The sequence below is a fragment of the Microcaecilia unicolor genome, chromosome 4 (assembly GCF_901765095.1).
Source record: "Microcaecilia unicolor chromosome 4, aMicUni1.1, whole genome shotgun sequence".
Lineage (NCBI taxonomy): Eukaryota > Metazoa > Chordata > Amphibia > Gymnophiona > Siphonopidae > Microcaecilia > Microcaecilia unicolor.
In genome coordinates, this window is record NC_044034.1 from 63,879,973 (window position 1) to 63,904,250 (window position 24,278).

At 43.1% G+C, this 24,278-nt stretch overlaps 1 protein-coding gene across 1 annotated transcript; it reads right to left on the minus strand.

Annotated features, from left to right (window-relative positions):
- Positions 1-16,994: 16,994 nt before the first annotated feature.
- On the minus strand, positions 16,995-18,251 carry GJA3 (gap junction protein alpha 3). Its single transcript, XM_030199384.1, has one exon. It carries the CDS (start codon positions 18,249-18,251, stop codon positions 16,995-16,997), a length of 1,257 nt encoding a protein of 418 aa, XP_030055244.1.
- Positions 18,252-24,278: the final 6,027 nt, after the last annotated feature.

The window sequence follows — 24,278 nt, forward strand, 5'->3', positions numbered from 1 at the left end:
ATATGACTCCCATGGCTCGACTTCACATGAGATCTGATCAGTGGACCCTAGCTTCCCAGTGGTATCAGGTCGACCTTACATGGATGCGGATGCCTTATAAGCCACAGGGGATAAGCAGGCATTAGGTCTTGCTTTGTCTTGTTGATTGCTTGAGAGAAAAAAGAATGAGGAAGAAAAGAATTATGCAGCCTTAACCCTTGTCCCTGAAGAAAGTGATTGAAACCCCGTGGAGTCGGGCGGTTTCAGGGGAAGGCAATTGATGAATGTTTCAGCAAGGCAAGAATTTGTCAAGATAAGTGCACAGTTTTCACATAGTATATACATTTTTAAAAGTGATAAGCGATTTTATAGCACTGAGGTGATTTGGAAGCATGAAAAAATGAGCATATGTTGCTCCTCCCAAAATATTTGTTAGAGTTACCCGATGAAAGAAGTGCTATGCCACTTTGTAGCAGCATTATTGACTGCAGTAATAGTGGTAAATATCTGAGGGTACTCTACATACATAAAAATTTCTATTATATTATACTGGTGTGAACTGTTTCAAGCACTCTCTTTGAGTTGGTGGCTACAAGTCCTGGTTTGTGTGTATATGTCATTGGATGTTACCAGAGCTATTGATATTGTGGATTCGTTTTCTGTCTACAGACCCCTGACACAATTGGAGGAACTAGATAAAGATCTGATCGCAGATATTCAAAAGTTGGGGAAGAAGAGAGAGGTGCTGTTGCTGGGAAATTTCAATCTGCCAGATGTACATTGGAAGGTTCCATCTGCGGAATCGGAAAGAAGTAGAGAGATCGTGGATGCTTTTCAAAGTGCTCTGCTCAGACAAATGGTGACGGAACCCACAAGGGAGGGAGCGACACTGAATCTGGTACTCACAAATAGGGATAGTGTGTCAAATGTCCGAGTGGGTGCCCACCTGGGCAGCAGTGACCATCAAACAGTTTGGTTTGATATGACGGCTGAAGAGGAGGGTGGCCACTCAAAACTCAGTCCTGGATTTCAAACATGCTGACTTTAGTAAAATGGGGGAATACTTGAGGAAGGAGCTGATGGGCTGGGCGGACGTACGAGAAGTGGAAGGGCAGTGGTCCAGGCTGAAAGAAACTATAAATAGGGCCACAAACCTTTACGTAAGGAGAGTAAATAAAAGCAAGAGAAAAAGGAAACAGATATGGTTCTCCAAGCAAGTGGCTGAGAAAATAAAGGCTAAAGAGTTGTCGTTCCAGAAATACAGAAAAACTCAAGAAGAGGAACACGGAGAGGAATTCCGGATGAAACTGAATGAAGCCAAGAGAGAGATATGTCTGGCAAAAGCGCAAGCAGAAGAACAAATGGCTAGAAAGGTAAGGAGGGGTGACAAAAATTTCAGGTATATTAGTGAAAGGAAAATGACTAAAAAGGGAATTGTGAGACTGAAAGATGCTGCGAACTGCTATGTAGATAATGATTAAGAAAAGGCAAATTTGCTAAATAGATACTTTTGTTCTGTTTTCACAAAAGAAAATCCTGGAGAAGGACCACGATGGACTGGCAAAAGTACATATGAGAGTGGAGTGGATTTAGCACCGTTCACGGAAGAGTGTGTATGAACAACTAGGAAACCTAAAGGTGGACAAAGCCATGGGACCGGACGGGATCCACCCCAGGATATTGAGGGAGCTCAGAAAGGTTCTGGCAGGTCCTTTTAAAGATTTGTTTAATAAATCCTTGGAAACGGGAGAGGTTCCATGCGATTGGAGAACGGCGGAGGTGGTCCTTCTTCACAAAAGTGGTGATAGGGAAGAAGCTGGAAACTATAGGCCGGTAAGCCTCTCTTCGGTTATTGGAAAAGTAATGGAAGCGATGCTGAAGGACAGGATAGTGAATTTCCTGGAAGCCAATAGGTTGCAAGATCCGAAACAACATGGTTTTAACAAAGGGAAATCGTGTCAAACGAATCTCATTTAATTCTTTGACTGGCTGACTGGAGAATTGAATCACTGACGTGCTATAGACGTAATCTACTTAGATTTCAGCAAAGCTGTTGACACGGTTCCCCACAGGAGGCTCTTGAATAAACTGGACTGGCTGAAGATAGGACCTGAAGTAGTTAACTGGATTAGGAACTGGTTGACGGACAGAAACCAGAGGGTGGTGGTTAATGGAATTCACTCGAAGGAGGGAAAGGTAAGTAGTGGAGTGCCTCAGGGATCGATGCTGGGGCCGATTCTGTTCAATATATTTGTGAGTGACATTGCCGAAGGGTTAGAAGGATAAGTTTGCCTTTTGCGGACGATATTAAGATTTGCAACAGAGTGGACACCAGGGAGGGAGTGGAAAACATGAAAAAAGATCTGCAGAAGCTAGAAGAATGGTCTAAGGTTTGGCCATTAAAATTCAATGCGAAGAAATGCAAAGGGATGCACTTAGGGAGTAGAAATCCACGGGAGCATATATTTCCTGACACATCAAGGGAATCGCAGACTGGGAGGTGTGAGATCTTGGCTTTTAAGCCAGGAATCATTGCCCTAGGTGGGACCTTCCTAACGCGATTCCCTTGTAAGTGTTTTATTTCCTTATTACTTATTTGTTTGAACCTAAGAAATTATAAGAGTTTGTGGAAACAGATGAAGAATCCTCTGCAGCAACTTCCTTCAGTTACCACTGTACCGGCTGCAATAACCGATTAACCTTCCTCCCTCAGAAAATGTGAAGTGTAAGATTAACCATTTTGAGTTTTTCTTATTTTCTTTAAGATTGTTTTCCTGATCTTGGATCTTCCAATTGTGGACAATTATGTAAATATATATTGTTGAGAGAAAATGTTTTCCTTTTTATATTAATTTCTGTATTTCCTTACATTTATGTGATAAATGTGAATGTAATTAAGCAAAATGATAAATAAATAAAAACAAAAAGGCCCCCCCCCCCAAAAAAAAAAATCCATGGGAGACATGTGTTAGGCGGCGAGAGTCTGATAGGTACGGACGGGGAGAGGGATCTTGGGGTGATAGTATCTGAGGATCTGAAGGCGATGAAACAGTGTGACAAGGCGGTGGCCGTAGCGAGAAGGTTGCTAGGCTGTATAGAGAGAGGTGTGACCAGCAGAAGAAAAGAGGTTTTAATGCCCCTGAATAAGTCATTGGTGAGGCCCCCACCTGGAGTATTGTGTTCAGTTTTGGAGGCCATACCTTGCTAAGGATGTAAAAAGAATTGAAGCGGTGCAAAGAAAAGCTATGAGAATTGTATGGGATTTGCGTTACAAGACGTATGAGGAGAGACTTGCAGACCTGAACATGTATACCCTGGAGGAAAGGAGAAACAGGAGTGATATGATACAGACGTTCAAATATTTGAAAGGTATTAATCCGCAAACGAACTTTTTCCGTAGATGGGAAGACAGTAGAACTAGAGGACATGATATGAGATTGAAGGGGGGCAGACTCAAGAAAAATGTCAGGAAGTATTTTTTCATGAAGAGAGTGGTAGATACGTAGAATGCCTCCCGCGGGAGGTGGTGGAGATGAAAACGGTAGCGGAATTCAAACATGCGCAGGATAAACATAAAGGAATCCTGTTCAGAAGGAATGGGATCTCAGAAGCTTAGCCAAGATTGGGAGGCAGGGCTGTTGTTTGGGAGGCGGGGCTAGTGCTGGGCAAGACTTCTACGGTCTGTGCCCTGAAAATGGCAGACACAAATCAAGGTGAGGTATACACAAGAAGTAGCACATATGACTGAGTTTATCTTGTTAGTCAGACTAGATGGACCGTGCAGGGTGGAAGGTTGATAAGGGGAAAGGTGCTCATTTAGTAACGGTAATCCACTTAGAGAGGGTATGAGGCCAGAGGGGAGGGGTGGCTGGGGGCCGGGGGACCATCATTCACGATCTCATCTTCACATCCAGAGGAGGCGGGTGAGAAGAGTAGGGTTATTGGAGGGGGGAGAGTTGCGAAGGGGGGAGGTGGGAGCAGGGCCGTGCCTAGGGTCTCTGGTGCCCCCCTGCAGACTATCAGTTGCCCCCCCCCCCCCGTGAAAATGATCGCTCACCACTTGCCACACTGACAGGAATTGTCAGCAATATTCTTAGAAACAAATTGCTATACATTGCAAAATAAGATTGCAGATGTAAATTCTCAACGTGGACATATTCCAAACACTAAAATGAAAATAAAATGATATTTTTTTTCTACCTTTGTTGTCTGGTGACTTTCTTTTTCTGATCATGCTGGTCCAGTATCTGATTCTGCTGCCATCTGTCCACTTAACTCCGTTTCCAGGGCTTCCTTTCCATTTATTTCTTTTCTTTCCTCCTTTCTTCTTCATTTCTGGTCCTCAGCTTCTGCCTATTTTCTTCATCCATGTGCAGTTTTTCTCCTCGCTTCCTTTTCCCTCATTTCATCTCCTTCATCTCTCTTCCCTCCCCTCTATGTCCAGCAATTTCTCCCTGAGCCCTGCCCTCCCATCCATGCTCCTCTGTCCCCTGCCCCCTCCATTCATTCCTATCCAGCAATTCCCCTCTCTCCCTGAGCCCTGCCCTCCCATCCATGCTCCTCTGTCCCCTGCCCCCTCCATTCGTTCCTATCCAGCAATTCCCCTCTCTCCCTAAGCCCTGCCCTCCCATCCATGCTCCTCTGTCCCCTGCCCCATCCATTCATTCCTATCCAGCAATTTCCTCTCTCTCCCTGAGCCCTGCCCTCCCATCCATGCTCCTCTGTCCCCTGCCCACCTCCATCCATCCATATTAAGCAATTTCTCCTCTCTCCCTGGGCCCTGCAATCCCATCCATGCTCCTCTGTCCCCTGCCCACCTCCATCCATCCATATTAAGCAATTTCTCCTCTCTCCCTGAGCCCTGCAATCCCATCCATGTCCATCCATGCTCCTCTGTCCCCTGCCCACCTCCATCCATCCATATTAAGCAATTTCTCCTCTCTCCCTGGGCCCTGCAATCCCATCCATGTCCATCCATGCTCCTCTGCCCACCTCCATCCATCCATATTAAGCAATTCCCCTCTCTCCCTGAGCCCTGCCCTCCCATCCATGCTCCTCTGTCCCCTCCATTCATCCCTATCCAGCAATTCCCCTCTCTCCCTGAGCCCTGCCCTCCCATCCATGCTCCTCTGTCCCCTCCATTCATCCCTATCCAGCAATTCCCCTCTCTCCCTTCCATGAACCCTGCACTCGCATCCATGCTTCTCTCTCCCCTTCTCTCCTGCTCCCATGTCCCAACTGCCCGCCCTCTTCTCCCCCCCCCCCCCCAACATCCCTTTCCTTTTTTTTTTTCTTTTAAATTTACCTCTGGCAGCACAGGCGCAGCGTCAGTGAAGGAGGCGGCGCTCCCCACTTGTCTAGCCTTCCCTTCGCTAATGACATCAGAAGAAGGCGGGACACTGAGCGAAGGGAAGGCTAGACACGTGGGGAGCACCGCCTCCTTCACTGACGCTGCCGGACGGAGGTAAATTTAAAAGGAGAAAAAAAGGAAAGGGATCTTGCAGGAGAGAAGAGGGCGGGCAGTTAGGCAATGGGAGCGGGAGGGCGAGGTAAGCATGGTGTGGCGGCGCCCCCCAGAGGACGGCACCCCTCTGCCGTGCTTACCCTGCTTACCTTGTTGGCACGGCCCTGGGTGGGAGGGAGTAAGGGAAAGGAGGGAGGGATGGGTAATGCTGGAAGGGGAGGGGCCAGGAACGAACCAAAAGGAACAGCTAGGAAGCAGAAGAAGGGGGGAGTCTCCCCAGGGAAAGATGGGGAATTGGGTGGAGCTGGGCACCAGGATTCCCAATATCAAGCGCACCTTGTAGAAGGGTAGAGAAATGGAGAAGATATGACAGGTTAAGGTATCCTGATTCATAACATGGAATGTGGGCGGAATCTGAACCCCAATTAAACGAGCGAAAATACTTGCAGCACTTAAGAGTAGAGAGTTGCACGGGGACAGAAAAGCAACCCATCCCTGCCAGAATCAAACCTGTCCCCGCTCATCCCCGCCAGAATCTAACCCGCCCCCGTGAGTAATCTCCGTCCCCGCCCGTCCCTGTGAGTGATCTCCTCCATCCACGCCCGTTCCCATAAAAACAGCCAGTTCCCACCATGAGAGAAATAAACTGCCTATACATATAAAAAATAAAAGTAGTTAGCTCACCTCTGTGCAGTTCTCTTCTGTGGATGACTCAGTCACTAGTAGTACTCACTGCCCCTTCTAGCCCGGGTGATAAAAAAAAAGAGTGTGGGGGGGGGGGGGGGGGACAGAGTAATTACAGCAGTTAAAGATGAAGAAGGCACCACACATAACAGCAGTGGAAAAATAGCCCAAATCTTCCAAGACCATTTTAGCCAATTATATAAGCAGCATACTAGAATAGAAAGGGAGGCATTAAAAGTCTATTTAACATCAGCTGGGCTGCCAAGTTTAGACCCGCAGACAGTTCAGGTCTTGAACAGCCCAATCATAGGCAAGGAAGTGGAAGACACAATCAAATCACTGCCCCGGCACTCGGCCCCCGGTCCATATGGATTCACGGGACAGTTTTACGAAATGATACCTCCAACAGCCTTAGTTGCGCTGCACGCCTATTTAGAGGACGTAGTGGAGGAAGAAGAATTTCCCCTCCACGCTAACTCGGCACTCAACATTATTACCTAAACCAGGGCGGAAGGGGGATAGAGCAGAATCCTACCAGCCAATTTCGCTATTGAACGTGGATGTTAAGATCCTAGCCAAAATACTAGCAAACCAATTGGCAAATTACTTACCTGATTTAATAGGACCAGAACAAGTGGGATTTGTAAAAGGACGCCACTCATCAGTTAATGTACGCCGATTATTGTTGGCAGTGGGTCAAAGTCAGGAAAATAACATACCAGCAGCCCTCCTAAGCTTGTATGCAGAGAAGGCCTTTGATAAGGTTGGATGGGAATACTTATTCGGGGTGTTAAAACACATAGGAATGAAAGGATGGTATTTGCGGGCAATTCAGACATTATACACAGACCCCGGACAGGGCAAATTAACATATGGCGCAGTACCCAACAGGGGTGTCCGTTATCACCTTTATTATTCTTATTATCAATTGAACCATTACTACGCACCTTGAAGGGTGAAGGGGCGATAGAAGGTATAGAAGTGGGAGGAGAAACAGTGCAAACACTTGCATTTGTGGATGACTTACTGGTGGTGGTGAGGAACCCGCTGAGCTCCCTAGAGGTGCTTTTGGAGAAGATAGACCAATACAGTAGGTTATTGGGGTTCAGGATAAACACACATAAATCATATCTATTAGCAATTCTCCCTGGGGCAGAGGTTATAGGACTAGAAGATAAGGGATTTGCATTGGCTGAAGGGGCAATAAAATACCTGGGAGTGCAGATATCACAAGACCTAACACAGTTGTATGCCCTAAATGTGAATAGTCTATTGGAAGATACGGCAGCTAAGTTGAAGGTGTGGCAGTCCCTCCCTCTCTCGCTACTGGGAAGAATAGCACTCTATAACATGATGATAGTGCCTCGGTGGATATACATCTTTCAAACTCTGCCCATATACCTTACTCAGCAGGATGAGCACCAGTTAAAGAAATTGCTTCAGAAATATCTCTGGAAGGGAAGGAGACCTAGGCTGCCAATATCGACTCTACATACCCCAAAGGAGTATGGTGGTTTGGGCCTACTGAGTTTAAGGTACCTAACAGTAGCGTGTGGAGTACGACATTTGAATGACTGGTTCTGGAAATCAACTGAATATTCAGCTACACAGATGGAGCTCCAGCTATTTGTTTCGACAAACTTTACAGGATTTTTGCATGGCAGCAAAAGTAACATTCCAGAGATATTACAGAGAACACAAATTCTGCCAACAGCAATAGCGGTATGGAAATGGATTTGCAAGGCACATGGTTTTTTGTCCACTGCTACGCCATATTTGTCAGTATGTGGAAACCCAAAGTTTGAACCTGGGAATTGTTACAAAGCATTTAGCAGATGGAAGAAAAATGGGCTATAATACCTATGCCAAGTGCTAACAGATGAAGGGCGCATTAAACCATTCCAAGATTTAAGAGCCCAGTTCGTGGTACTACCAACGGACTATTTTCACTATTACCAGCTGAGCCACTAAATAGCGAGTTTGCCATGGGAAGATCTTACAGAGGATGTGAGGGAGGAATTAGCATCAGCTATATCAATGGGGGCAATGGCATTTCATCACCGCCACATATGCAGCAAGATGGAGTCAAGATTTGGCGATAACAATATCAGCGACGATATTTAAAGAATGTGTTATCGATATGTCGGTCTTCCAGGCTGACAGACCATTGGGACTTACAATACAAGTTTGCCCTACGACTTTACGTTCCCCAAGGAGAGCATTCCACATGGGGGCATCCCCAGATGGAGCGTGTGGGAAGTGCCACCAAAAGGGGGCTACACTAGCTCTCATATGTTTTGGTATTGTCTAAAAGTGGTACTGTTCTGGAAGAGCCTTATTCGGCAGGTGGCGAACCTCTGGTTAGCGAACTGGGGCTATGATCCAATACTACTGTTTGGAAGACCATGTTTAGGCAAGCCTACCCCAAAAGGTTTTATAGAATTTGTGAAAAGAACAATTGTGGTGGCAAAGAAAACTATTCTTCAGGAGTGGCTGGGGAACCGTCCCCTGTCAACACAGAAATGGCGGTCTCAGATGGTGGCACTCTTGCGTATGGAGCAATTGGCGGCGCGGAACATCCCGCAGGCTGAAAAACAACAATTTAAGAACAGGTAGTCTCCATTCTGGGAGTCTCTGACCCCTACAGCACAGAGTCAAATTTTGAACTTATGAACAAGAATAATCTAGTATGTTCCTGGCTCATAGAATAAGGGAGGTTGGGGGGAGGGAGGAGAGTGGTGAGGAGTAGGCTTGGGAATTGAAATTATGCAAGGAACCAATGGAGATGTTGAACACAGAGAGGGTGGGGGGTTAAAGGGTTATTAGGGGGAGTAAAGATAAAACAGAATACGTTGTTGTTACAGTAAGTAAGTGTTCAATTACTTGTACCACTGGTAGAACTGTATATTGTTATGCGGTTCATAAAAACCATTGAAACATAAAGAACAAAATTACAGAGCATATTTTAAAACATGGATTAATGAGACAAAGCCAAAATGGATTTAGTGAAGGGAAATCTTGCCTCACCAATCCATTACACTTCTTTGAAGGGGTGAACAAACATGTGGATAAAGGTGACCTGGTTGATATTGTGTATCTGGATTTTCAAAAGGTGTTTGACAAAGTACCTCATGAAAGACTCTAGAAGAAACTGGAGAGTCATGGGATAGGACATAGGAGGTAGTGTCCTATTGTGGATTAAAAACTGGTTACAAGATAGAAAACAGAGAGTAGGGTTACATGGTCAGTATTCTCAATGGAGAAGGGTAGATAGTGGGGTTCCCCAGCGGTCTGTGCTGGGTCCGCTGCTTTTTAACATATTTATGAATGGCCTAGAGATGGGAGTAACTAATGAGGTAATTAAATTTGCTGGCGACACAAAGTTGTTAAATCGCACGAGGATTGTGAAAAATTACAAGAGGACCTTACGAGACTGGGCATCCAAATGGCAGATGATGTTTAATGTGAGCAAGTGCAAAGTGATGCATGTGGGAATTATAGCTACATAATGCAAGGTTTCACATTAGGAGTCACCAACCAAGAAAGGGATCTCTGCGGCATCGTTAATGATACATTGAAATTCTCTGCTCAGTGTGCTGCGGCGGATAAGAAAGCAAATAGAATGTTAGGTATTATTAGGAAAGGAATGTTATAATGCCTTTGTATTGCTCCATAGTGTGACCGCATCTCAAATATTATGCTCAATTCTGGTCACCGCATCTCTAAAAAGATATACATAGGCGGTCGGTGGCCCAACTGTTTGGGGAGGCTAAAGGGGGTGGGGTTAGGGGTGGGGCCAGGGGTGGAGCTTAAATCCATAATTGTCTGATCACACACAGAAAAAAAAATAAATAAATGTCACAATTAATACCTTTTATTAAATTTAGATATTAGCTATGTATCATATGTCAAAGAATAAAGTGGTTGCTCAAAGCATATACTAACCACAATCGCTCAACTGCAAAACACTATGCACAACTTTGTGCAAAAACACACTCTGAACCTTACTGTACCATAAATATTACACTGGGCAGAACCTAATACACCAATATACCACCCATACGGAAAATGCAGACCGTCAACAGTATTGAAACAAGGGATCATAATATCACAATTCTCATGTAGAGCCACAAAACATCCTAATTCATGTTTAATGTGGGATAAAATGTCATAAATAAGTAAGTAAACTTTTAATGTTGAACACCTAATTCTCAAAGTGGACATATTCCAAACACTATAATGAAAATAAAATGATCTTTTCTACCTTTGTTGTCTGGTGACTTTGTTTTTCTGATTGTGCTGGCCCAGTATCCGATTCTGCTGCTATCTGTCCTCTTAACTTCGTTTCCAGGGCTTCCTTTCCATTTATTTGTTTACTTTCCGCCTTTCTTCATTTCTTGTCCTACATCCATAAGTAAAAGCTGGGTCCTCCGCAAACTTGACTGTCCAGTGGATCCAGCTTTTGCCTATTTTCTTCATCCATGTGCAGTTTTTCTACTCTCTTCCTTTTCTGTTCTCATCTCCTTCCTCACTCCTCCCTCCCCCTCCATGTCCAGCAACCCTCCTCTCTCCCCTACCCTCCCCTCCATCCACCCATGTCCAGCAACTCTCCTCTCCCCTTCCACCATGTCCAGCAACCCTCCTCTTCCCTTCCCTCCATCCAGCAACCCTCCTCTCCCCTGCCCTCTCCTCTCCCCTTCTTCCACCATGTCCAGCAACCCTCCTCTCCCCTTCCCTCCATCCAGCAACCCTCCTCTCCCCTTCTTCCACCATGTCCAGCAACCCTCCTCTCCCCTTCCCTCCATCCAGCAACCCTCCTCTCCCCTTCTTCCACCATGTCCAGCAACCCTCCTCTCCCCTTCCCTCCATCCAGCAACCCTCCTCTCCCCTTCTTCCACCATATCCAGCAACCCTCCTCTCCCCTTCTTCCACCATGTCCAGCAACCGTCCTCTCCCCTTCCCTCCATCCAGCAACCCTCCTCTCCCCTTCTTCCACCATGTCCAGCAACCGTCCTCTCCCCTTCCCTCCATCCAGCAACCCTCCTCTCCCCTTCTTCCACCATGTCCAGCAACCGTCCTCTCCCCTTCCCTCCATCCAGCAACCCTCCTCTCCCCTTCTTCCACCATGTCCAGCAACCCTCCTCTCCCCTTCCCTCCATCCAGCAACCCTCCTCTCCCCTTCTTCCACCATGTCCAGCAACCCTCCTCTCCTCTCCCGTCTGCCCTGTTTCCTTCCTGCCCCCCCCCCACCTTTAAATATTATAGTTTTGCTGGAGTCGCGGGCAGCCAGCATTGAAGACATCGGCAGGCTTACACTGGTTCCAGCAGCCTTCCCTTCCCTCGTTGCAAGTCGGATGATGGCTCCACCCTCGTAGAAACAGGAAATATGTCAGAAGAGGGCGGAGCCATCATCCGACTTGCAACGAGGGAAGGGAAGGCTGCTGGAACCGGTGTAAGCCTGCCGATGTTTTCAATGCCGGCTGCCCGCGACTCCAGCAAAACTATAATATTTAAAGGTATGGCGGGGGCGGGGCAGTGGCGGGCTGGGGAGGCTTAGCCTCCCCAAGCCTCTTATACGGGGCGCCTATGAAGATATAGTGGAATTAGAAAAGGTGCAGAGAAGGGCGATGAAAATGATAAAGGAGATGGGATGACTTCCTTATGAAGAAAGGCTAAAGCGGCTAGGGCTCTTCAGCTTGGAAAGACGGCTGAGGGGAGATATGATGGAGGTCTATAAAATAATGAGTGGAGTGGAACGGGTAGATGTGAATCATCTGTTTACTCTTTCCAGAAATACTAGGACTAGGGGGCATGCAATGGAGCCACAAAGTAGTAAATTTAAAACGAATTGGAGAAAATGTTTCTTCACTCAACGTGTAATTAAACTCTGGAATTCTTAGTGTAGTGGGGTTTAAAAAAAGGTTTGAATGGCTTCCTAAAGGAAAAGTCCATAGACCATCATTAAAATGGACTTGGGGGAAAATCCACTGCTTATTTCTGGGATAAGCAGTATTTTATTTATTTGTTACATTTGTACCCCACATTTCCCCACCTATTTGCAGGCTCAATGTGGCTTGCATAGTACCGTCAAGGCATTCGCCAAGTCAGTTGATAACAAATACAAGGTTATATTGTGGACGAATGAGGTAGATGTGTAACAGGCACTATGAGGGTCAAGGGAGTGAAGATTGTATGTTGTCCAGTACAGTCATTGGTTATGCTGTGTTGCTGGGTGTGAGGATTTACAGTGGGTCAATGGGGTAAGCCTTTTTGAAGAGGTTGGTTTTTAGTGATTTCCTGAAGTTTAGGTGGTCATGGATTGTTTTCACGGCTTTTGGGAGTCCATTCCATAAGTGTGCGCTTATGTAGGAGAAGCAGGTTGCGTAGGTTGTTTTATATTTAAGTCTTTTTCAATTTGGGTAATGTAGGTTTAGGTATGATCGTGATGATCCGATTCTGTTTCTGGTAGGTAGATCTATGAGATCTGTCATGTGTCCTGGGACTACACCGTAGATTATTTTGTGGACCAGAGTGCAGATTTTGAAGATGATCTGTTCTTTGTTTGGAAGCCAGTGCAGCTTTGCACGGAGGGGTTTAGCACTTTTGAATCGTGTTTTACCAAATATCAGTCTGGCTGCTGTGTTTTGGGCAGTCTGGAGTATTTTTGTGAGTTGCTCTTTGCATCTTGCATAGATTCCATTGCAGTAATCTGCATGGCTTAGGACCATTGATTGTATTAGGTTTCGAAAAGTTTCTCTCCGGAAGAAAGGTTTTAATTGTTTCAGTTTCCACATTGGCTAGAACATTTTCTTTATTATGGAGTTTACTTGGAGGGTAAGGTTGCGGTCGATTGTGATGCTGAGTATTTTTAGGCTGTCTGAGGTAGGGAGGGTGTGTCCTGGAGTGTTTATGGTTGTGGGTTTGTACTGGTTATGTTGAGATGAGAGGAAGAGGCAGTGTGTTTTTTCAGTGTTCAGTTTCAATGAATTTGTCCAAGAATCCATGATGTTCAGGCCGTCATTGATTTCATTGGTTATTTGTTATGTCTGAAGGGGATGTAGATTGTAACGTCATCTGCATAGATGAACGGGTTGAGGCCTCAATTAGATAGGGATTTTGCCAGTGGGATCATCATTATGTTGAAGAGTATTGGTGATAGTGGTGATCCTTGAGGTACTCCGCAGGCTGCTTTCCATGGTGGTGAGATGTTTGAGTTTGATTTTACTTGGTATGTTCTGGTGGTTAGGAAACCCTTGATCCAGTTAAGTACATTTCCATCAATCCCAAAGTGGCTAAGGAGTCTTATTAGTATATTGTGGTTTACCATGTCGAATGCGCTCGACATGTTGAATTGGAGGAGAAGTATGCTTTTACCTGTAGCTATTTCTTGCTTGAATTTGTTCAGGAGTGTGACTAGGACAGTTTCAGTGCTATGGTGGGGGCGGAATCCTGATTGAGAGTCATATAGTAATGAGAATTTGTCCATATATTCCGTAATCTGTTTGGTCACCAAGCTTTCTGTCAGTTTGACTACTAATGGGATAGACGCAACTGGGCGGTAATTGGTGAGATCGTTTGTGTTTTTCTTAGTGTCTTTTGGTATTGGGGTGAGTAGGATGTAGCCATATTCCTCAGGGAAGAGACCTTGCTGTAGCATGAAGTTTAGGTGGGGTGTGAGGTCTGCTATGAAACGGCCGGGGGCAGATTTGAGTAGGTGACTGGGGCATATATCCAGTTTGCAGTGGGTGTTGGCAAACCTATGAGTCGCTTGTGTAACTGATTCAGTGGTGAGGGGGGCAGATACGGACAGCTGGGTATTCATCAGAGATTAGGTCCAGGTCATTGAAGAAGTTTTTGATGTCGGTGTTGTGCTGAGGAAGTGTATTGCATAATTTTATTTTTTCGTTAAAGTAGTTAGCAAGTTTGTCTGCAGATGGGATATCTGTGTTGGTTGTGGTGATAGGGGTGGTGTCTAGTAATTTATTTACGAGTTGAAATAGTTTCTTCAGGTTTTAGTAATCTATTCCTATGTTAGTTTTGTAGTAGGACCTCTTGGCTTGTCTTATTGCATATTTGTATTTTCTGTGTATTTGTTTCCTTGCATTGAGTGTATGTTCGTCTTTTATTTTTTTCCATGCTCGTTCAAGTTTCCTACCACTGGAAGTATAAAATGTTTTGTACTTTTTTGGGATCTTGCCAGGTATTTGTGACCTGGATTGGCCTCTGTTGGAAACAGGATTCTGGGCTTGATGGACTTTTGGTCTGTCCCAGTATGGCAATACTTATGTACTTATAGCATTAATATGCTAGTCAATATTCAGCTGGTGGTGATCAATGTTTTAAACGCTGCCCGCTGTGGGCTGAATTAGACCCTGCTCTTACCTATGCAGGTGCCAACAATGACTGTCTGGGCTCTGGCTATATCCAGAATACATACAGTCAGCTACATACAATATTCAGCCTGCTGCCCAGTTAGCTAAGCAGGTAGCTTGCTGGATTTCAGATTAGCTTGATTCCACCACACACACACACAAGCAGCCCCTATCCAAGATCCCCCACCAGACTTACCTTAAGGGCCCTGGTGGTCCAGTGCAGGGCTTCTCAACTCAATCCTTGAGGCACACCATCTGGTTTTCAGGTTATTCACAATTAATATGCATGAGAGAGAATGCTACTACTACTACTACTTATCATTTCTATAGCACTACTAGACGTACGCAGCGCTGTACACTTGAACATGAAGAGACAGTCCCTGCTCAACAGAGTTAACAATCTAATCAGGACAGACAAACAAGAGATAAGGGAATATTAAGGTGAGGATGATAAAATAAGGGTTCTGAACAAGAGAATAAGGGTTAGGAGTTAAAAGCAGCATCAAAAAGAATGAGCGGCATGTACATCTACCTCATGCATATTCTTGGTGGTTGTCATGAAACCCAATGGGACTTGGATATTCTTCAAGGACTGGATTGAGAATGCCTGGTCTAGTGGGTAGTTGGGGAAGAAGCGATCCCCACTTGCTCCTGCCCATGCCCACTCTGAATTCAAATTGGCTGCTGTTACCTCTAGCAGCAGTATTGTGGTATCAGGCCCTCAGTTTTCATAAATGACTAAGAGGGATCCTTTTACTACACTGTGGTAAACGGGGGCCTGTGCTAGTGTCAGCATGTGTTTTTGATGCATGCTGAGGCCTCCTTTTACCACAGCGGGTAAAAGGCTGTCTTTTTTTTACAAAAAAATGGCCATGCAGTAAGTGAACCACTTGCCACGTGGCCATTTCGGGGGGGGGGGCACTTACTGCCATCCATTGAGGTAGCAATAAGGGCTCCTGCGCTAACCTGGTGGTACCTGGCAGCACATGGTGCTGCCCAATTACCACCTGGTAAGCACTGGTGTTACAAAAATAGACAATTTTTTTTTGTAGCACCAGAAATGGCGCATGCTGGGGGTGGGAACGATCACTAGACTCCAGTGGTAGCCAGGCATTGGTGCCGGATTGGCGCATGGCAAACCTTTAGTATAAGGGCCCCTAAATAAACAATGATATGTCAGTTATGCAGTTGAAGTAATGTTTGAGTTTTAGAAACTGATTTTAGTTCGGGTAGGAAAACTCAATGAGAAAACCTGTTAGGACATTGTGATAATTGGAAACCACTTAAAAGATTGAAGCTTCTGAGATCATTGACCAAACTTGTGTTAATTTTAATTCCCTTTTATGCTCACAAAATCTAAATGTAGCAAACATATACCTTCTTTCATCCTTATTGTCATAATATGCACTAGTATAAAAAAATTGATATCTGCCATGTAACAAAAAAAATAGTATTAAGAATGAGCAGAAAAACAAACAACAAAAAAAGCTTTATTTCACAATAGGCCATCAATGTGATCACTGCTCCAGCATGTCACAGCCACATATATATTTCATTTATTCTCGAACTCTAATTATAATTTATAACACTGGAGCATAGGACTATTTTCTAGTAACTATTTACCAGTGCTGCAACATTATGCTAATCACATTTTACCAATTATGGCACTGGACATTATCTACATTGGGTGGTTCCCTCTAGTTCCAAAGAACAAATATTATGCAAGGAAAGTTGGTTTCTTATAGAATACCAGTTTTCTCTGTATTTTAAACAAAGCTTAACATCTGGAAAAGGTATTTGGATTATGATGTTGACTAACAATTTAGCATAAAGTCTCTTATATTCAACATAAAGACCTGGTAAATGTGAATCCTACTTTGGTTTTAGCAAATTTGTAAATTATAATATAAATAGTTTTAGAAATGGTCAAAAATTATCAGTATATAGTATGCTAATTAATGTTAACAATTAACTTTTATCATTACTAAAGCTTTTTCCATAGCTTGTTGGTTTTTCTAATTTGAAAATATGTTTTTATGAAACCTAGTAACATTCCTGTTTTAATGCTTTGCTCATGAGGAACATCAAGGACCTTTATCTAAGAAAATCATTTAATCCTTTTTTTTTTCCCCCTCACTGTGATGGTGTTCCATGCAAAAATTGATTACAGAGATTTCTGTGTCATTTCTTACTCTTTGCACAACTTCAGAACCCTCTCACAAGCATAGTCAATCATTCCTAAAGAAAACATGGAGCTTAACTTTGTCAGTTCATGGCAGGCTAATTCTGGGTTAAAAGTAAAATAAACATAAAGTTTGGAATTAGCAAACCATGCTGACAATTGTTGATATGGCCACCACAGTTCAGAGGATCGTGAATAACCTGCCTCCTAAATCTTAGGAGCCTGTTTTTCATTCTTTCATGCATATTCTTATATGTGTAAAATCATTTTTATATGTATTATTAAACTTATTCTGATAAATGGCAGTAAGATGCTAGACTGCAAGGTCAGCTGATCTTGCTCTGTAACTCTTGTATTTGCTTCCTCTGCTTGACTGATGTGTATCCAAGATCATTGGTGGTTGATGCATCTCCACAGTGGTGGTCAGTGGCATGTCTTTGGACTTTTCCTTCTCTCCTCTCAGACTAGCACTGTTTCCACTTCCTGCTGTGGTTTCATCAGTGTTTTCCTCATTTTGGGCACTGCTGGGAGGTGAAGCAGTGGCACTGGTGTCAAGTCCTGGTCTCTTATCTGGCTTTTGATGAGGAACAGTCAGTTTTACCCAGTTCTGGTCAATAGTCATGTGATGATTCCTTCCATCACAAGCAGCCTTGCGTGAGTCCTCTGCCAGTTGCACTGCTTTCAACTTAGGTTTGCCACTAGGGTATGACTGATGCATTGTCAGATGTGTGGTGAAAGAAGCAGTTTCAGAATAAGATGGGAAGTTCAAGCTGGATGGATCATTCTGGGAAAAAAAAAGATTGAATGGCTCCGTTTTGTTGCAAGTTGTGTCATGGATATACCAGTTTGTCATACCCTGTTTGAGCTTATTCCATCCAAGGTGATAAATCTCTAACATATTTAGGAAAAGAGACAAGCAAGCCACTACAAGCATAAATATGATAAAAATGGTCTTCTCAGTGGGCCTGGAGATAAAACAGTCCACGGTCTTAGGACAAGGCCACCTGTTGCAACTATAAAGGGGGCTCAGTTCAAGACCATAGAGAAAATACTGTCCTACAATAAAACCAACTTCAAACAAAGTCTTGAAAATGATATTGAAGACATAAGTGTGTAGAAGAGGACCTCCTATTTTGATTTTTTGCCTCTCATCTTGGCTAGGAAGTTTTTCCTTTTTCTCAACATTATTTTCCAAGAATGCTTCCTTGTTAGCATTGTCTTTCATACATGTCTTTAACTTATCTTTCTCCTTTCTTTTTTCTTCCATCTGCACAATGTACAATACATGACCCAGGTATATAAGAGTAGGAGTAGATACTAAGATAATCTGAAGTACCCAGAATCGAACATGGGAGATGGGGAAGGCTTTGTCATAGCAAACATTTATGCAACCAGGCTGCCGAGTGTTGCAAGTAAAGTCAGATTGCTCATCTCCCCAAACCTCTTCTGCTGCAGCCCCGAGGACCAGGATCCTAAAGATAAATAGTACCGTCAACCAAACTTTGCCAATGACTGTGGAGTGTTCTTGGGCATTTTCTAATAGTCTCCCCAGGATGCTCCAGTCACCCATCATTTCAGACCTCTAACCTATAATAAGAACAAGGTAATTATGATCAAATCATGTTTCAGAAATCATTTATATTGCACAACTTACAGGTAGCAAGCATGCACCTTTCTGTGCCAGATGCTTGGATGGAGGCATAACCTAATGGTTAGTGCAGTGGCCTAGGTTCAGCTACCACTGCAGCTTCTTGTGACTCTGGGTAGGTCACTTAACCATCCACTGCCTCCAGGTGCAAAATAAGTATCTGTATATAATATGTAAACTGCTTTGATTGTAATCACAGAAAAGCAGTATATCAAATCCCATTCGCTTTCCCAAACACATGTGCTAGATTCAAATCCAGCTTTTCAGGCCATTTTGTTAGGGGCTGATTTGTCAAGAGCTAGATACCTTACCTAGATTTCTTCTGTTTTTATATTTTGTTCATATTTTGAAGGGCTGTAATGTTTGCAAACTTCATACAAATGTATCTTTGTGTTATCTGCACAAGAATTAATTGACACCCTGCATAAAAAAAATCTGCTTTATGCCCCCCCTTTCCACTCACCAAATTCCTCTTCACTTTTATTTAAATTATAAGCTTGTTATCAATCCAGTAATGATCTCGCAAACACCAACAATAGCTGGAAGTATGAGGTGCTGAGTTGAATGTGCTTTCAGAATGATGCACATGAGATCCTTTTCTTCCTCACCGATAATAATCACACAGATCTCACAGTTTAAACATGATGAAAGACAAGTTTGCTTAACTAAAGCCCAGTAGCCAAGAAAGCCTGTAACCTGGATGAACCTTTCCCATGAGAATTCGGGTGAAGGATGGTGGAAAGTTTATATTGAAAAAAAAATTTACAGCAGTGGACTCAGGCCCACCCAAAATTGTGACATTCTTGCTGTGGCTGGTAGGGATCCCCAAACCTTGCCAGCTAGCTCATCTTAATTATGCTTCTTGAAGGCATATTCATTTTAAGTTAGTTCATGGCTTTTTAAGTTGTAGCTCAAATGAGTTCCATCTTGGTATAGTAGATATTTTTCTGTCTGCAAAGGGTTAAGTGACTTGATCAAAATCACAAGAAGTTATACTGCGCTTTAGAACCGGGCTTTTCTGGAACTTTTACCCCACTGCTCTAACCTCTGGCTTATCCAAACCTTGTAGAATTTCCTTAGGGGAGGCAGTGCAAAGTCAGATCTGTTATCACCCAAGCAAGTTTGCAACACTGAATAATCCTCCCCTAATAAATATCTTACTTTTCCTGTGGGCTCTCGTTTTCAGCAGATATGTGACATTATTAGAATTGTTATACTTAGTGGGGGGGGGGGGGGGGGGGGGGGGGACCTATTAACCACACGCTGCAAAATAAATCAAATGCAAATGAACAAAATTGCAGATTTAATCAGAGCTTTCACAAACCATAGATAAGATCTATTTGTCTGGATGTAACTACTAAATAGTTTAAGTATCATCCTTGAACAGTGATTTGCAGTGGAATGTGTTAAACAGCACATTGGGTGGTTGTTTATACACCACCCGCCACAGGTGTATCTCAGCAAGACAGACAGCTGAAAGCAGGAGCAAGAGGTGTCTGATGAACCATTGCGTCCAGCTAACAGGCCAATGTGCAAAGCTCTATTTTCCTGTCTATTACGCTTATCTTCGTTTCCGTCTTTCCTTTGGGACAGAGGGCAGTACCTCTGTCTTCCACGATGAGGACACTTATAATAAGGGCAAATGAAACAACATTTCAAGGAAGGGATTCTTTTGAAACGGTAATTATTACATGGGACCTCTTTGTGAGCACTTTTCTGTAGTAAGCAGAGTCTAGCTGCTAATGGACGTAAACTCACTTCAATAGAATGCGTTTTACTTCCAGCGCAAATACCCCGATATGCTAGGTTGTTTGTTTGTTTGTTTGTTTTCTTGACAGCTTTAAATGGCTCATCAAACATAACCCAATGTGGAAACAAAAAAAGAAGTTTCTATCTAGAAATCAGTATTTGTTTTAGAAAATGCCTCATTTTGTTAGATCAGGGGTGGGTAACCTTTATACACAGAGAGCCGCATGAATGTCGGTATTATCCCTGGCCAGGTGGTACATTATCTAATGTGAGAATCCAAAATGCACAGAGCTCCATAGTCGTCCTGGGATAAATAAATAAGTGAAAATGTAACTAAAAACGATGGACAGAAACTGCTAAAGTGGTTGTTCTGAAAATACTTGCAAAATAACAGTATTTAAAATTGCTCAAACTATGGTTAATAACATTTTCTGTGTATACTCTTCATGATCTTGCAGATACAGGTTGCCCCCCCCCCCCCCCCCCCCCCCCCCCCCCCCCCCGGTATTAGATCTTGCCAAAGTTTTCTATAGCAAGTTCAACAAAAAATATGTTAAAGCAAATCTATATCAATGTAATAGCAGGAAACTGCATTATTTAGGCTGTGAACCTTTCTGCACAATTAAAATTGCAAATACTAATCAGTATTTATCTGTATAGACACAGCAATTACATTGATCACAGTCACTTAACCCTCCATTGCCCCATGTAAGCCGCATTGAGCCTGCCATGAGTGGGAAAACGCAGGGTACAAATGTAACAACAACAAAAAAAAAACCCACTAACCAAACGTTTGTAAAAGAATGTGAATGGATTGAGATGTGGGTCAAGCAGCCTGGTTTCCTTATATTTAGTATGGTTGCCTTATTAGTTGATTTTAAAGTAAAGACATAAAGGATAAGAAAAGTATATTACATGACACTTTTTTTTAAATTGCGCTCTGTCCACTTTTTGACTAGCTGTTTATAAAGAGTGTGCCACACTAAATAATCATTTGTGAGGCGCTCCTGCTATCTACCTGAATTTGCACAAAGTGCCTCACCCTCCCCAGGCCCACAAGAAATGCTTACCTAACAGCTGAGAGCAGAGCCGGGCAGTTCTTCGCCCAGCTCTTTCCAGCACATGAATTTTAAACAATTTGGTGGTTAAAAAAAAAAAAATCCACAATTTCAAAAAAAGGCCAAGGAAGTTGGCTATGAAACATCTTAAAAATCGGGGCTGAAGCTCACAGAGCTTTATTTATTTATTTGTTGCATTTATATCCCACATTTTCCCACCCCTTTGTAGGCTCAATGTGGCTTACAATACATCATGAACAGTGGGAATACATGAGGAAGTATACATGTAGTAATCGCAGAAGTGTTTTGGATACATGATAATGAAATAACATGGTAGTATCATAACAAGTAAACATATTAAAAGATATTTAAGAGAAATAAATATAAGAATTATAGGAAAGTGTACATTTAGTAATAGCAAAAGGTTTTGGGTGACATGATAATGAGAAAAAGGATGATAGTAGTTTGAAAAATATTGTAGGAGCTTTACCTCGTCCATCATCAGGCACTGCTGAGCTCGGCGATCAATGCAGACCCAGGCCACACCCCAGCCTAGAGGCAGCATTTTCTGCACAAGTCACCTTGACTATGCCTACCCTAGGCTGCCATCCTGACTGTGCTCACAATATACCAATGTCTGGCCTGGTGCAGCCTCTCTGAATTCACTTACAGTGTATCAGTGTTCATCCCTGTGCAGCCATCCTGACTGTGCTTACACTGTACCATCACTGAACCATCTGCAGCTACTCTGACTGTGCTTACACTGCACCAGCACCTGATCTTGTGCAGCTGCTCTGACTGCGCTTATACTGTACCAGGGCTATCCCTGTCCAGCCACTCTATGTAGACTGTGCCAGCGCCCATCCCTGCACAGCCACCTTCACTTTGCTTACTTTGAACTAGCTCTAGGTTCTCTGCAGCCATCCTGCTGCACTTTGTGCAAGGTTCTGCTACCCTCACTGCGCTTACCTTTTATCAGCACTCAAATATCATGAGTTGGTCTCCTGCTTATGAGAATTCTGATCCTTATTACTTTCCAGGCCTTCAACCGGGCAAAACTGTATTCTGTACCCCTGTACTGCTGGGTTGTGATAAAGTCTTTATCCAAAAGACACCTCACAGACACTGGTTAGGCTTGCTAAGTATTACTTAATTTTCCTCCTCCTTCTCTCCTTCCAGTTTCAGTCACAAAACAAACACTGCTTCCAATGTATTAATCCTCAATCTTTGTGATTGTGTTTAAACAGAAATCTGACTTCAAAGGGGAGGTACCCACTCCTCCATAGAGCTGAGTTAATCCACAAGTAAGTTACTTTCCCAATCTTGCTCCTGTTGCAACCAATTTTGTTCCCTTGCAGTTCAGTTCCAAATAAACACACAGAGGAGAATAGTACTCAATTTCTTGGTGGGTTTCTCCAGGCTGAATCACTGCCTTCTTTTTGGCAACTCATCTGCAGTTTAACTGTGATGTATTAGGAGTTTCCAACCATCCTCCACTCTAGAAACTCCACTCCCAGAATTTTCTTCATGTGGCATTCTTTGCCAGGAATGCTGGGACTTGTCAGTCTTTTTATATTCAATTGCTCTGGGAGTCCTTTCTTGACCACAAAGGGAACACAAACACCCTCTTTTTTTTTTTCTAGTGTTGCTAGACAAACCTCTTCCTTGGATCCTTCATACTTTTGGAACTGAGGTTCTCAACCCAGTGCTCAGGACACACCCAAACAGTTCAGTTAAAGAATATTAACTAGGCTATCCAATCTTCTACTGTCAACAACCTATCTTTATCGTAAATTGCTACTTGTTGACTCTCACGATTTCTATTTTACAATCATAATATATCCCCACAAAATGCAAAAGTCATTCATTCAAACATCTTTCAACCTTTAAAGCATATTAATTGGGCTTAAGTCCTCCAGAAAAGGTGGCAAAGTCAAGAGCAGGAATAAATTCAATATTTGTCCTCTCACTTAAGTGTTCTGATTGACAACACCTGTTTGAAAAATCAGAATCTCCATATGTGACAATATCCAACTGCAAATTGTAATCATCAAGTGGTGGGAGAAAACGTATCTTCTAGCTGGTTACATATGCTCCAATACCATCTCGAAATTACAACCAAACCTGATGAACTCAAGCTTCTTGTTTTGTTCATATTGGCTTCACCAATAGTCCATTTGCTGAGTGCCTGCTTTGGTCTCTAGTGCTCATATGCTATGGTGTTTACATGCCATGTTTCACTAGGTGCTTCATCAGGAGACTTGCTACAACAAACCATATATGAGGTATATTATTATGATCTATCAAAATAATATTAATATGTACTCCAAATTCACAAAATACATTTAAACCTCAAAATCGCCAACATTACCTGCTTGAGACCCGCACCGAGCTTCCACTGCAATGGTGACTATTAGATGCTTACACATGTGCAATGAGAGTTAAACCCATTCTTATCGTTCCCATGATAGTGGCTCTTAATTTGAGTTAGCAGCTAAAAACAGGTTATTTTGAGTTAATCTTCACTGAATCAAACTTGCTCTCCTTGTGCCATAATCATCTAGCTGGATAGGCAGAACTTTAAAAGGTGAAGGATAAGGCATTTTTTTTTACATTTATATCCCACATTATCCCAAGCAAACTTGGGTTCAATGTGGCTTACATCTGAAAATACAGTAAGACAGAATGATAAATTTCAGCAACATCATGGGAGCAAGTAAATTGATATATCTGAAACATTTAAAAAAGTTGAGATTACCATATATACCGAACTGGGCATTTAAAAGTCTGTCCCTGTAATGATGCCGCATGTTCAGAAGTCATAGCCATAAGTATAGTGACAGGTATTCAAACATTAGCACATGCACACAGGCATCCATACACACATTGCAAAAGTAAACTACAACTTCTACAGAATACATCCAAAACGTAATTTTTATTTCCTAATTTCTATCTTCCAAAATTCTAAACAGCAGATGTACAGATCAGTAGGACCCAAAGCAGTCCAAAACAAGTAAAATCAGAAACAACACAGTTTATACCTAATTGTTCAACCACCCTTAGGATTCACCTTTGGGTTTAAAAAGCAATACCATGTGCATATAAGGCCTGGATAAACAAAAGTTTAAAGCAAATGCCCATA